Below are 12,708 nucleotides of genomic sequence, written 5' to 3'. Positions count from 1 at the left end.
AACTACTAAAAGTTATAAAAATGGTCACCTAACTATTCATTTTGTTCCAAACTCGTCATTTTCTGTTAAAAAATTAACGACAATTTGAGCTGGATGATAATACGTTGTCTGAGATATGGTAATTTTTTGAGATTTTGATATCAGATTTTATCACATCTCAGACAATAAATTAACATTCAGACTACTGTCAATTTTTAATGGAAAATAACGAATTTGGAACATAATGAATAGTTGGTGACTATTTTAAGTTTCAATAATTGAGGGACTTAAAAAGCAATATCCTATAGACGGGGACCATTTTATAACTTTATATAGTCAGGAGACTCAACAAACCAACCATTTGTATACTTTACCCAAGCTTTAAATACAAAACAATTCAGTTCAAATTAAATAAATACTAAACTAACCAACGAGATTAGTTCAAATAGTAAACAATATGATATCGTTTAATTACGATCTTGAGGTTGAGTTATTATGTATGTAGAAAATTTCCGTTAAGAGATTCATCCACTAAAATCATGTATACGATACAAATCGATATAGGTTAATCAGAATAAATCATTAAAATCGAGAGTATAATAAAAAAAATTAGATCCTAAACTAACTCGGGTGTGAATTGAGAAGAGGGATGTTTTAGTGAAAAAGAGGGAGAAAGGGCGTTTGGAAGGAAGAGGTGGCGGTACATGGCGGTGATGTGGAAAAGACGACGGGGCAGGCAGTGACAGCGATCTGTTTTCCTCAGTGCCACCAAACGAAGGAATGTGACATTCCATCAATAGTAACGCAGACCATGAGCTTTCCCATTTCATTTCTTGTATGTTTCCCAAATTACCAAATTTGTGCTAACATACACTATTTTTTATTACTTTTGATTTTAAAAGTGCATTAAATATCAGCATCGCCCACTTCCCAACTCTCATGGCAGCTCTTCCCACCAAATTTACCGCTAGCAATTCTCTTTCTCCATTAAAGAACACAAAAAGGCTCTCCCCTTTAAGTTCAAAAAGGCTGATTACCAGAGAAAATCAGAACAGAAAGGCTGAAACAAGTGTGTTTGGTTAGAGGGAAAGTGAAGGGGGAAAAAAGCGGGAAAGGTTTGTTTTTCATCAATGGGTTGTTCTGCTTCAAGACCCAACACTAATATCATCACCAGAACCCATAACTGCAACGAAGATCCGCATTATTTTTCTTCTGTGGATTCATCCATGGTTTCTTCACTTCATTCTCCTTCTTCTTCTCCACCGCCGGCGGCGGCGGTGGTTGTTTCTCGAGCTCTCTCGCTCCCGACGCCGTTAGTCCACCACCCGCCACTGAGAAAAGGCGACAGCCACCACCTCGTTTCGTTGACTTCCACAACTTACGGCTCTCTTTCATTCATCGACATCCAAAGGCCAGAAATTAACACCGCCCAAGGCGACGACTCGCCGGTTCATGTGGACCAAGTCGAGTCATTGTCACCGGACTCAGTCATCAACACGTGGGAACTCATGGATGGGCTCGACGATTGCGGCGATTTCGATCTGGGTAAGCCTAAATCTCTGTTTAATACTCGTACAAAGGTGATTCCATCATTAACAAAGCCATTATGGAAGCATTTATCTGAAGACTCATTGCTTTCAAAGCTTCCTAATGTGGTTTCAAGCTACAGAAGAGCTTTATCTTCAAGGCAATTAGTAAACGAATCCAAAACCCCAATCTCCATGTGTTCTTCAAGCCCTTCATGTACTTCTTCACTCTCTGATAGCTGGGTCAAAGTGCCAACCACTGAGTCCAAAATCGTGTTGTACTTCACTAGCTTAAGAGGAATACGAAAAACATACGAGGATTGTTGTTGTGTTAAGACGATATTCAGAGGCTTTAGAGTCGCAGTCGATGAGAGGGACATTTCAATGGATTCCATGTACAGAAACGAGTTGCAGTCACTGCTGGGAGGGAAAACCATTTGCCTGCCTCAAGTGTTCATCAGGGGGAAACACATTGGTGGGGTTGAAGAGATTAAACAGCTCAATGAAAATGGTGAATTATCAAGGCTTCTTGAAGGGTTTCCGGTTCGAGATCCCGGGGTCGTTTGCGAAGGCTGCGGCGATGCGAGGTTCGTGCCGTGCCCCAACTGCAATGGAAGCAGGAAAGTGTTTGAAGAAGATGTTGATAGATTGAGAAGGTGCCCTGATTGCAATGAAAATGGGTTGATAAGGTGCCCTGCTTGTTGCTCTTCATAAACATAGGCAATGCTGGATTTCGGGATGCATGATTCTTTCCGCTTAATCCGCGGATGGAGGTATATGTTGCTCCGACTCAATTATATTATATATGTCCGAAAATGTATTCCGACATAAGAGTCGGAGCAATGATTATTTGTAGCTGTACAGTTTTGTTTGATGTTAGTTCCTTAATTTCTGGGCTGTCTATATGCTACATGTTCAGCAGATTGTTCTTCTTGTTCATTTCCCTTATGAACTGCACGGAGTTAAAAGGATAATGATCATCATAAATGTGATAAAGACCAAGTTTTGATGCTAAAGGTCCAATTCTTGGGCATCATCGTGGAGGTTAAGCAACATGGATTGCTTTAAATGTACTGTTGAACAGTGCAGACGAGTAGAAATGAATGGTTGCGAGAGTGCAGAAAGGAGTACGATGGACAGTCTGGTGTGTCCCCATGGTCACACGGTCAATCGGCAATTATTAAGGGAACCATGTGCTGTGCGCTACACCCGACGATTTTGGGCCTTGCATTTGGGCCTTGCATTTAGAAGTGAAAAAAATAATCAAATTAATACGACATAATATAAGATTTACACAAAAGATAAGATTTAATGAGGTTCGATTTTTTTACTTTTTTAGATTTACAAATCATTATTTTATCATTTTACAAAATCATCATCTATTTATAAAGTCTAATATTTGATCATTTTATTTTTTCTATAAAAATTATATTTAAAATAAATATTTACTTTATTAAATAAATTTTAAACACCATAAATAAACCATCAAATAGTGGGAGGTACAAAAATCTGGAACCGATCACCGGTCAGGGCGGTGAAATATTAATAATAGGTTAGGGGTTGAACCAAATTTCAAAATGACGAGAGAGCCTACACATCATCAACAAAGTCCATCCTAAAGCTAATGAAATGAGAAAACAACAATGAAACAAATACAATAAAAAATAATAAAAACTGAATTATTTTCGTGGTTAAATGAAAGATTATTATTTTTATAGATTTTGAGTTTAAAAATTAATAATTGTATATTATTTGAGCATACATAATTAAATGGTTGAGAGTCTTTAGAATAGATTTATTAATTAACTTATTGGTCAACGATATTCATGTGTGCAGGGATGTTCAATCAGCCGGTTCGGTTAACCGATCGAATCGAACTATCAGAAAATCATTAACCGATTCTTTTGAAAATTCTTAATCGAACCGAATAAAGTTCAGTTAATCGGTCGGTTAATCGAACTAACCGAAATTTATAAATAATATTATATATTTAATATGTACTATTTTTGGTTAATTCGGTATGTTAATATGGTTAAAATTGAAATTTAAACACTCCTAAGGCTAAGTGAGGAAGAAAGAAGCTAAAAAGAGAGGTTAATCGATGATTGTTTTTCAAATTTAGGTTGAGGATAAATTTTATGGATGTAAAAGTTTAGATCAACATGGAATCATATTTAAGATAAAAAAAAAGATTATGATCTAATTAGATGCAAAATAATAATAAAATATTATTATTCAATATATTTATGAAAGTATCATTATATAAGATAAAATAAATTCACAATTAAAATCGAATCAAAACTCATTAAATTAAGATAAAGTAACGATCTCTATTCACAATTTTTTTATTAATCTAAGATACTTACAAGTGATATTATCTGTTCTAAAGAGTCTATTTAATAATATATAATTTCTTATTCTTGAACTCGAAACTTATAAACCCAACTCATATGAATTAGCTTCTCGAAAGCATATAGTTTCCAGGGATGGACCGAGAGGTTGGATGGGACACTTGTCCCCTGAAATTTTAAAATTATCTTGTGTTTTAGATTTTCTCTACATATTTTCTATTGAAAATTTGTTTTCCACCCTAGAATTTTATAAATTTAAGTTCACCCAACATAAAATCTTACGTTCGTACATGATAATATCACTTTTAATAGTTGAGGGACTTAATAAATCAACATTATATAGTCGAAGGTCTATTTTGTAACTTTTAATAGTCGAGAGACTTAATAAAACATAATCCTATAGTCGGGACCATTTGTATGATCCGTTTTTATAGTCTTAATTTTTTTAGTATGATCCGTCTTTGTAGTCCTAATATTTTTTTAGTATGATTCATTTTTATAGGGTTGGATTTTAATATGATTGTTTTTATAATTTTAAGAATTATTATTACGATGTCTCTCTTTTTATTTTTTCAATTAATTTTCTATTTTATCGAATAAGATAAATGTTTATATTTATATAAGATCAAATCTAATTGAGTGTAAGTTTAACATTAAAGTTTGAGTCAGCTTGAATCCTCTTAACTTTTATCAGGTCAAATATTAGACGGAGAGATATGATATTTGAGTCGAGTTCGGGTCGATAAAAAAATCCGATCAGACTCGATCCATTGCATACTTTAATGTATAATATTAAAGTCATTATATGTATTCTTTATGACAGTGTGATTTATTAATAAAATATATTATAATGTTTTAGATAATGAATATAATTAAAAGGAATTCAATTAAAATAATAAACAAAGCAACATGTTTCACGTTGGATATATATGCGTTGCCTAACCGACAAACAACGTAAGAATCATTTTGTTGAAGTTTGGAATAAATTAAATTACTTTTTTCTCAACCAATTTTGTTTCAAAATAAATATACAAATTAAAGCTTTAGAACACACTTTTACTTTACCAAAAATTATATATATAAATAAATAAAATAAAATTCCTTTTAGAAGCAATCAATTGGACCAATTCCTTTGATAAAAGTCATGCCAATGGAATATAAGGAATTTAGAAAAGAAGAAAAAAGAGAAAAAAAATAAAGAGTACAATAAAATTCCAAACGTAGTAACTTATCAAAGCGCACAATACAATTACTACTAATAATTATTAGCGTAAACTACGCATTTAATACCTAAACTATTAGTTTTGATCAGTTTTAGTATCTAAACTTTTGATTTTTCAAAATCATACCTAACATTTAGTTTTTGTTTCGTTTTAGTATCATGTTGTTGAAAAAAAATAAAGGAAGAGCTCATCGATTGTCACGTCTACAGTCGTCTGTCATCACATTCGTCGGTCGATGAAGCTCAAACTTTCCAACCCACACCTTTTCGACCAGCTAAAAGCGATTCCAACCTCTATTTCATTAGAAAATACCTCAATCTTTCTAAATCGTCGATGAATTGCTCAACTTCTTCATGTTCGATAACTATCGTCAACCGTCCAATGGGCAAAAAGTGGACTATGTTAGTCGACTCGTCATATTCTCGAGGTCCACCGTTTGGATTGGTCGTCTGTCCGTATGAGGTATACACCGTCAGCCTATCCGTTAAGTTTTTAACGACGGGGTACTAAAATGAAATAAAAACTAAACGTTAGGTATGATTTTAAAAAAAATTAAAAGTTTAGGTACTAAAATATATTAAAACTAATAGTTTAAGTATTAAATGCATATTTTACTCTAGTTATTATTGTTAAAAAATTGTATTTAGACTAGCCGAAGGTTAAGCTGCGTGCTTATCACAAATCATCCTAATCGAACTTTAGACTATTAAATGAGAATCTTTGTATTATTTCGACCCGTCTCAAGAAGTTAGTAGGTCTGTAAATGAACCAAACGCACACGAACAGAGGTATATTCATGTTCGTTCATTTAATAAATAAACGAACATAAACGAACACGAACATAAACGAACAAATTTTTTTTTGTTCATGTTCGTTCATTAAGGAATATAGCTTGTTCATGTTCGTTCATTGAATAAATAAACGAACACGAACGAACATAAACGAACAACACAAACAAAAAAAACTTATTCGAACACAACAAACTAATGTAAAAAAGTAAACAACAAGAATAACAACTTAAAATTCATTAATATAACCTGCAACTTTAGAGTTAATTTGTTCGAATACGACAAACATATATAAATCATAAATAAGCTATATGAACATAATAAAGTCTTAAAGTTAATTTGTTCAACAAAACAATCTTCTTGAAATCCAAACAACTTCAATAATCTTCGTAACATATTCAATTTGCCCTCTGTTCGAACATAAATGAACGGACATAAACGAACATATAATCGAATGTTCACGAACGTAAATGAACGAACAAGCTCTTTGTTCATGTTCGTTCATTTAATTAAACGAACGCAAAATCTAGTTCATGTTCATTCATTTAATAAATAAACGAACATAAACGAACACAAATATAAGCGAACAAATTTTTTTTTGTTCATGTTCGTTCATTAAGGAATATAACTTTTTCATATTCGTTCATTGAATAAATAAACGAACATAAACGAACATAAACGAACACGAACGAACATAAACGAACACAATAAACGAACATAAACGAACAAAAAAAAACTTATTCGAACACAACAAACGAATGTAAAAAAGTAAACAACAAGAATAACAACTTAAAATTCATTAATATAACATGCAACTTTAGAGTTAATTTGTTCGAATACGACAAACATATATAAATCATAAATAAGCTATATGAACATAATAAAGTCTTAAAGTTAATTTGTTCAACAAAATAATCTTCTTGAAATCCAAACAACTTCAATAATCTTCGTAACATATTCAACTTGTCCTCTGTTCGAACATAAATGAACGAACATATAATCGAATGTTCACGAACGTAAATGAACGAACAAGCTCTTTGTTCATGTTCGTTCATTTAATTAAACGAACGCAAAATCTTGTTCATGTTCGTTCATTTAATAAATAAACGAACATAAGCGAACTTCCCGCAGCACGGTTCATGAACGGTTCGCTGAACGTTCAGTTCATTTAAATGCCTAGTAGTTAGAGTGTTTCACCCACTTTAAACTGTACAATTAAATAGTTAGATGTTCTGATTGAAAAATTAAAAGATGAGAGGTAAACAAAAAACACTCTAAATAATTGAGTGATCAATGGTGTAGTTTACCCTTTAAAAAATAGTTCCAAATTTGTTTTAATCGTATAAAAACAGTCCATTTGCCAGATTTATCGAGCATCACTCACACAGCCCAAAACAGTTCCAAAACTAACCACTGGGAATGTCATCCCATGAGGAAGGAGGCGCTGCCGCCGCCACCAGTATCCCCGGCACCGGCAGGGCGGTTTCCACCCATCAAACAAACACAACCATCAACAAAAAACTCCCCGAGATAGCCATTGCAGTTGAAGAAGGAGGCTTCAATCTCAGCAACGACGATACAGAGAGACTCAATTCATTAGCCAAAGCTTTGGAAGGCGATCGATTATTCGAACCCAAAGCGAAACCATTGATCCGAAAGGTTCCATCAACCCTCTGCATCCCCAAAGATTTCGCCAAGTATTTCAAGCCGAGGGTCATCTCGATCGGACCCATCCACCACGGCGATCCCGCCCTCGACGGCTCCGAGCCACTCAAGCTTATATTAGCAGCACATTTCGTAAAGAACATCGGAGTAGAGGAGAAGAAGTTATACAACATAATCAAGACGGAGATCGGGAGCTTGAAGAAATGCTACGATCCGAAGGAGTTGGAGCGGTTCGACGACGAGCAGCTGGCCTGGATGTTCTTCCTCGACGGATGCGCAATCTTGCAAGCTATTTTACAAGGCGATGGAGAAGAACAACCGCAGAGCAAAATGAACATTAAGAATGATCTGCTGACGTTTGTGCACTTGGATCTGCTCTTGTTGCAAAACCAACTGCCTCACGAGGTTCTTCGATTGCTTACGAGCTCCAGCAGCAATGGATACGGAAAAAATTTCATGGAGTCGGTCAGAAGGTTCATTGAGAACAATGTTATCACTCCGGCGGAGATGAAAGAGCAACAGAAACAAAAACGGCCGTCACCGTCTCCACAAGCGGAGATGAAAAAGCAACTGAAACAACAACCGTCTGCACAAGAACAGGAGGAAGCCGTTCATCTGCTGGATCGTTTGCGGAAAAGGCTGATTTTGGAGAAGACGAAGGAGGTGAAATTTTAAGTTTTCAATTTTTTTTATTTAGAAGTACATAAAAAATTTCCAACTACATAGAATGTTTTGTTGTTAAGTATTCCGAGTATTGAAAAACTATAAAATGAATTTTAGATTATAAAATATTATTTTATTAAATCACTCAAATATTAAAATTTAAAAAAGGGCCACAAGATTATTTGTATGTGTCAAACTAATTATTTTTTCGTTAAAAATTAAAGGTCATTTAAGTTGGACATCAACGACGGATTTAGAAATTTAAGAATGAGAGACTAAATTTTTTTTTTTTTTTTTAATAATAAGTATGCAAAAAAATTTTATTTTTCCTTTTTTTTCTTAACACATAAATTAAATTTAACAATTTTTCCAAAATAACGAGTCCCTTTTGGACATTATCCTGTTAATTAGATATGATAAAATTTGATGTATTAGCTGTATAGTCATTTGAGATTGTGGAATCAAATTTTATTATATCTCAATAAACATGTTAATGTCTATAACTTTTAATAGTTGTAAAACTCAACCAACATTGTTATATAATTGAAGGACTATTTTATAATTTTTAATAATTGTTTGACTCAATAAATAATATTTTATAATAGAAGAGAATATTTGTATACTTTATTTTTTTATTGATAATATATTTTTTAACATAAAAGTTTACGTCGTTTATGAGAAGGGAGGAAAACAATTTGGACGCAATTGGATTTCTGAATTTATAAGGAGTTCTAGCAACAGAGGAAGAACAGAAAGCCGTTATTCGCAAACTTTCCGTAACGTGAAGGAGCTGAGAGCCGCTGGAATTTGGCTGAAACCTAGTCCGTCTAGCTGCCTGAAAGACGTGAGTTTCGGCCGCGTCTGCTGTAAGGGAAACCTATGGCTACCGCCGATCACGGTGGATGACTCGACAGGGCCTAAGTTCATGAACCTGATAGCCTACGAAATGTGCCCAGATTTCGAAAACGACTTCACCGTCACCTCCTACATCTGCTTCCTCGATTCTCTCATCGACGAGGCCGAAGACGTGAAGGAACTTCGAGACTCCGGAATACTGTACAATGGGCTGGGGAGTGATGAAGAAGTGGCTAAGTTGTTCAACAAGATGAACACTGATTTGGTTCCGAGTCCGACGATTTACTCCGACGTGAAATGGCAAGTCCAGAGACATTGCCGGAACATTTGGATCAATTACGCGGCTCAAGCTTACTACACACATTTTAACAGCCCTTGGACAATCTTAGCATTTGTCGCCGCCATTGCTGCTCTTCTTCTCAGTGCTCTTCAGACATATTACACAATAAAGTAAGCATTATTTTTCTTGTTTGGACAAATCATTTTTATTTAGACAAAAATTCATTAGAGTTCCTTCTACTTAAAAAAAATGAATGTGACATCCAACTCAGAAAATAAATTCAATGTTACCTTTTGCATAACGTTTTTTTGTTCTTTGACCATTGTGGTGTTGACGTGACGGTCAACGATATTAACGTGACAGTCCACGATGGCTGATAACATGATATATAACATGACAGATTGGTTAAATTGGTACCGTGGACTGTCACATCAACACCATAACGGTCAAACGACAAAAAATGTTGGTCAAAGAGCTATATCGGTTTTATTTTCCAAGTTGGAGGGCCACATTGAGAGAAAAAAATAATACAATTGCCACATTGATTTTTTTTCAAAAGTATAAGGACCTTTGATTCTTTTTTGCCTTTTATTTATCATAGATTTTAGGTAAACTTCCTACATTCTCAATCATTTATGCGGTTTCGTTTTATCACCCAATTATTTAAAAAAACATACCTTATATTACATTTTAATTCTTTTTTATCATTCGTCATTAAAATAGTAATAGAACTGCTGACATGTCATCATTATACAATGTCACACCATAATTGGAAAATAAATTATCCCATCAACAGTTCTCTTAGTTTTTTTTAACTATAAATGACTAAAACGGAACCAAAACATAACGTTAGGCATAATTTTAAAAAAAATAATTGAACGATCAAAACAAAATATATTAATAGTTGGGTGACTAAATACATATTTTACCCTAAAAGTAAAAGGTCAAACTATATGAGTGTCCACTTAATTATGGTGAGGTTCTAATTTGACCACATATCTATTGCTTTTATTAATAAGATAACTATAGGGGGTTTATTTTTCGGTTTTAATCGAATTAACCGATCGGACATAATTAGTTTGGTTAATTTGGTCGGCCACCAAATTAGTTTGGTCATGGAACGATTAATAATTTTTTTAGAATTCAGTTAACGGTTAATTTGGTTCGAAATCGGTTAATTAACCGAATTAACCAAAATTAAATTTTAAATTTTAAATATATTATATATAACATATAAGCTCAACCCAAATCATTTAAAACCCAATTAATAATTTAAGATCCAATAACTTTTAACCCTAAATCAATATTAATTAATTAAAAATCTATATAATTTTTTTAATTTTTTAATTATATATTATTATATTAATTGTAAACTATTTTTTTAATTAAAAATATTCAATTTTTTATATAAATTAAAATTTTTTTAAAAAAATCGGTTAATTAAAAAATTAACCAAAATTTATTCGGCTCGGTTAATATTTTTTTAAAAAAAGTTTAATTTGGTTAACAGTTAAAGAAAAAGAGTTCGACTAATTCGGTTAATGGTAATTCGATTCGATCGGTCACCGTTTTAACCGATTGAACATCCCTACTTAACTATCTAATCTATATCAATCGAGTTCTTTACCCTAATAGTCAAAGAATAAAAAGTAAAAGGGCAAACTATACGAGTGTCCACTTAATTATGTGAGGTTCTAATTTGACCACGTATCTATTACTTTTATTAATAAGATTACTTAACTATCTAAATGATATCAATCGAGTTTTTTTTGTTAACATTTAAATTAAAAATTAATTTGACAATTTAAAAAATTGATATAATTATATATTTGATTTTCATTATTTATGCATTCTATCACTTTGATCATAATTTTAATTTAACTCAAAAAGTTTAATCTTCTAATTAAATTATGAGATTTAACAAATACCAAAGTTCTTAAGGATTTTCTAGCTTTCATTAATAGATTTTTCTTCCATGTCTTTGGCAGTGATGATAAGGCAAATCCTACCGCAAATTGTACGTGCTTGTTTCCGCCAGCGGGAGCAGCAAATACCTCTCGAAAATGGTAAATTTTCAATTTAGTTTTTTCTTGAAATTAATAAATTATAAAATATTATAATAAAATTATATTTTATAAACAAACATAAATTTAGTTCAAGAAATTGTAGGTTGCTTGAAGACACTCGAAGATCCAACGATTGTTAGATATCAAACTATTTGTGTATGTGTGATGTCTTTATGTTGGAATAAACAATTTATGTTTCTATTTTTATCATTAAATTATTATTTTTAATGAATTTATATTTTATATTTTATTTTAGTCATTAAATATTATTTTTTATACATATTCTAATTTTAATCTTAATCCTATCTAGAGGGAAAGGGATACCTCAGAGAAAAAAAAAGTTCTCATAGTGGATTTAGAACTAATGATCTAAGAGAATACGAGGAAACAAAGATGAATAACTTGACCAACCGACTAAATGTGCTTGCTCCACTAATTATTACTTTTGATTGATGAATTAAAGAAAAATGTGATATGGCATGGTGTACTAATAGTTTTAGTCCTTAAAATTTATATATTCTATTAATTTGGTTCCAATTAAAAGTACTCATCAATAAATTTAATATATGTGTGTGTATCGAGATCTATCTCTTATATATTCATGGATAGTTGTAATGATGTGCATCTTTCTATATTATATATATTTATATGTCTCAGTTTGATGCATGTTTGTATTTTATAAAATGGGTTAAATTTGGGTCGAATGGGGATTTTTTAAACTCGAATTAGTTCCAATAACGAATGAAGAAAAATAATATTCAGATCGAATCAAGTCGGGTAGTCTAAAACTCTGATCCATGCTCATCCAATTTTAAATATAAGGGTAAATTATGTGTCCAGTACTTAAACTATCGGTTTTAGTCCGTTTTAGTACCTAAATTTTCATTTTATTTGAAACATACCTAAAGTTTAGTTTTTGTTTCATTTTAGTATCCCGTTTAAAATTTAACGTTAAGTTTTAAAAAAAATTGAAAGTTTATGTACTCTAATGGACCAAAACTGATAGTTTAGGTACTAAACGCATTAAGTTTTCAATGACGAGTACTAAACTGAAACAAAAAACTAAACGTTATGTATGATTTTGAAAAAATTTAAAAGTTTATGTACTAAAACAAACCAAAGCTAATAATTTAGATACTAAATTTGTACTTTACCCTAAATATAAAATAGTCAATTAGCCACGAATACTAGGTATAAAGCCATATTTGTCAACAACAAAAAAACCAGTTGCAAAATCACCTTTGTAATCACTTTTGAAAAGGTCAGCTGAAAATGTCGTCCGGGTGGATCGGCTTCCACCGATGAAACAGAC

General features: G+C 32.3%; 2 protein-coding genes across 2 annotated transcripts; both read left to right on the top strand.

Annotated features, from left to right (window-relative positions):
• Window positions 1–938: 938 nt before the first annotated feature.
• On the top strand, window positions 939–2,398 carry LOC120187780 (uncharacterized protein At5g39865-like). The gene has a single exon (XM_039191419.1). It carries the CDS (start codon window positions 1,110–1,112, stop codon window positions 2,217–2,219), a length of 1,110 nt encoding a protein of 369 aa, XP_039047350.1. The 5' UTR covers window positions 939–1,109; the 3' UTR covers window positions 2,220–2,398.
• Window positions 2,399–7,273: 4,875 nt separating this feature from the next.
• On the top strand, window positions 7,274–9,504 carry LOC120187462 (UPF0481 protein At3g47200-like). Its single transcript, XM_039191171.1, has 2 exons — window positions 7,274–8,195; window positions 8,875–9,504. The coding sequence occupies exons 1-2, from the start codon at window positions 7,287–7,289 to the stop codon at window positions 9,502–9,504; spliced, it is 1,539 nt and encodes a 512-aa protein (XP_039047102.1). The 5' UTR covers window positions 7,274–7,286.
• The last annotated feature ends 3,204 nt before the right edge of the window (window positions 9,505–12,708 follow it).

This window comes from Hibiscus syriacus, unplaced genomic scaffold, assembly GCF_006381635.1.
Source record: "Hibiscus syriacus cultivar Baekdansim isolate YM2019G1 unplaced genomic scaffold, ASM638163v2 tig00004041_pilon, whole genome shotgun sequence".
NCBI classification, from domain to species: domain Eukaryota; kingdom Viridiplantae; phylum Streptophyta; class Magnoliopsida; order Malvales; family Malvaceae; genus Hibiscus; species Hibiscus syriacus.
This window is presented reverse-complemented; position numbering and strand designations above follow the sequence as displayed.

What these genes read in the sequence shown, in the direction of transcription:
- LOC120187780 (XM_039191419.1), top strand. Translation starts at nt 1,110, where the DNA reads ATGGGTTGTTCTGCTTCAAGACCCAACACTAATATCATCACCAGAACC.
- LOC120187462 (XM_039191171.1), top strand. Translation starts at nt 7,287, where the DNA reads ATGTCATCCCATGAGGAAGGAGGCGCTGCCGCCGCCACCAGTATCCCC. An exon ending in TTTTGGAGAAGACGAAGGAG is followed by an intron (nt 8,196 to 8,874) that starts GTGAAATTTTAA and finishes GTCGTTTATGAG; the next exon opens with AAGGGAGGAAAACAATTTGG.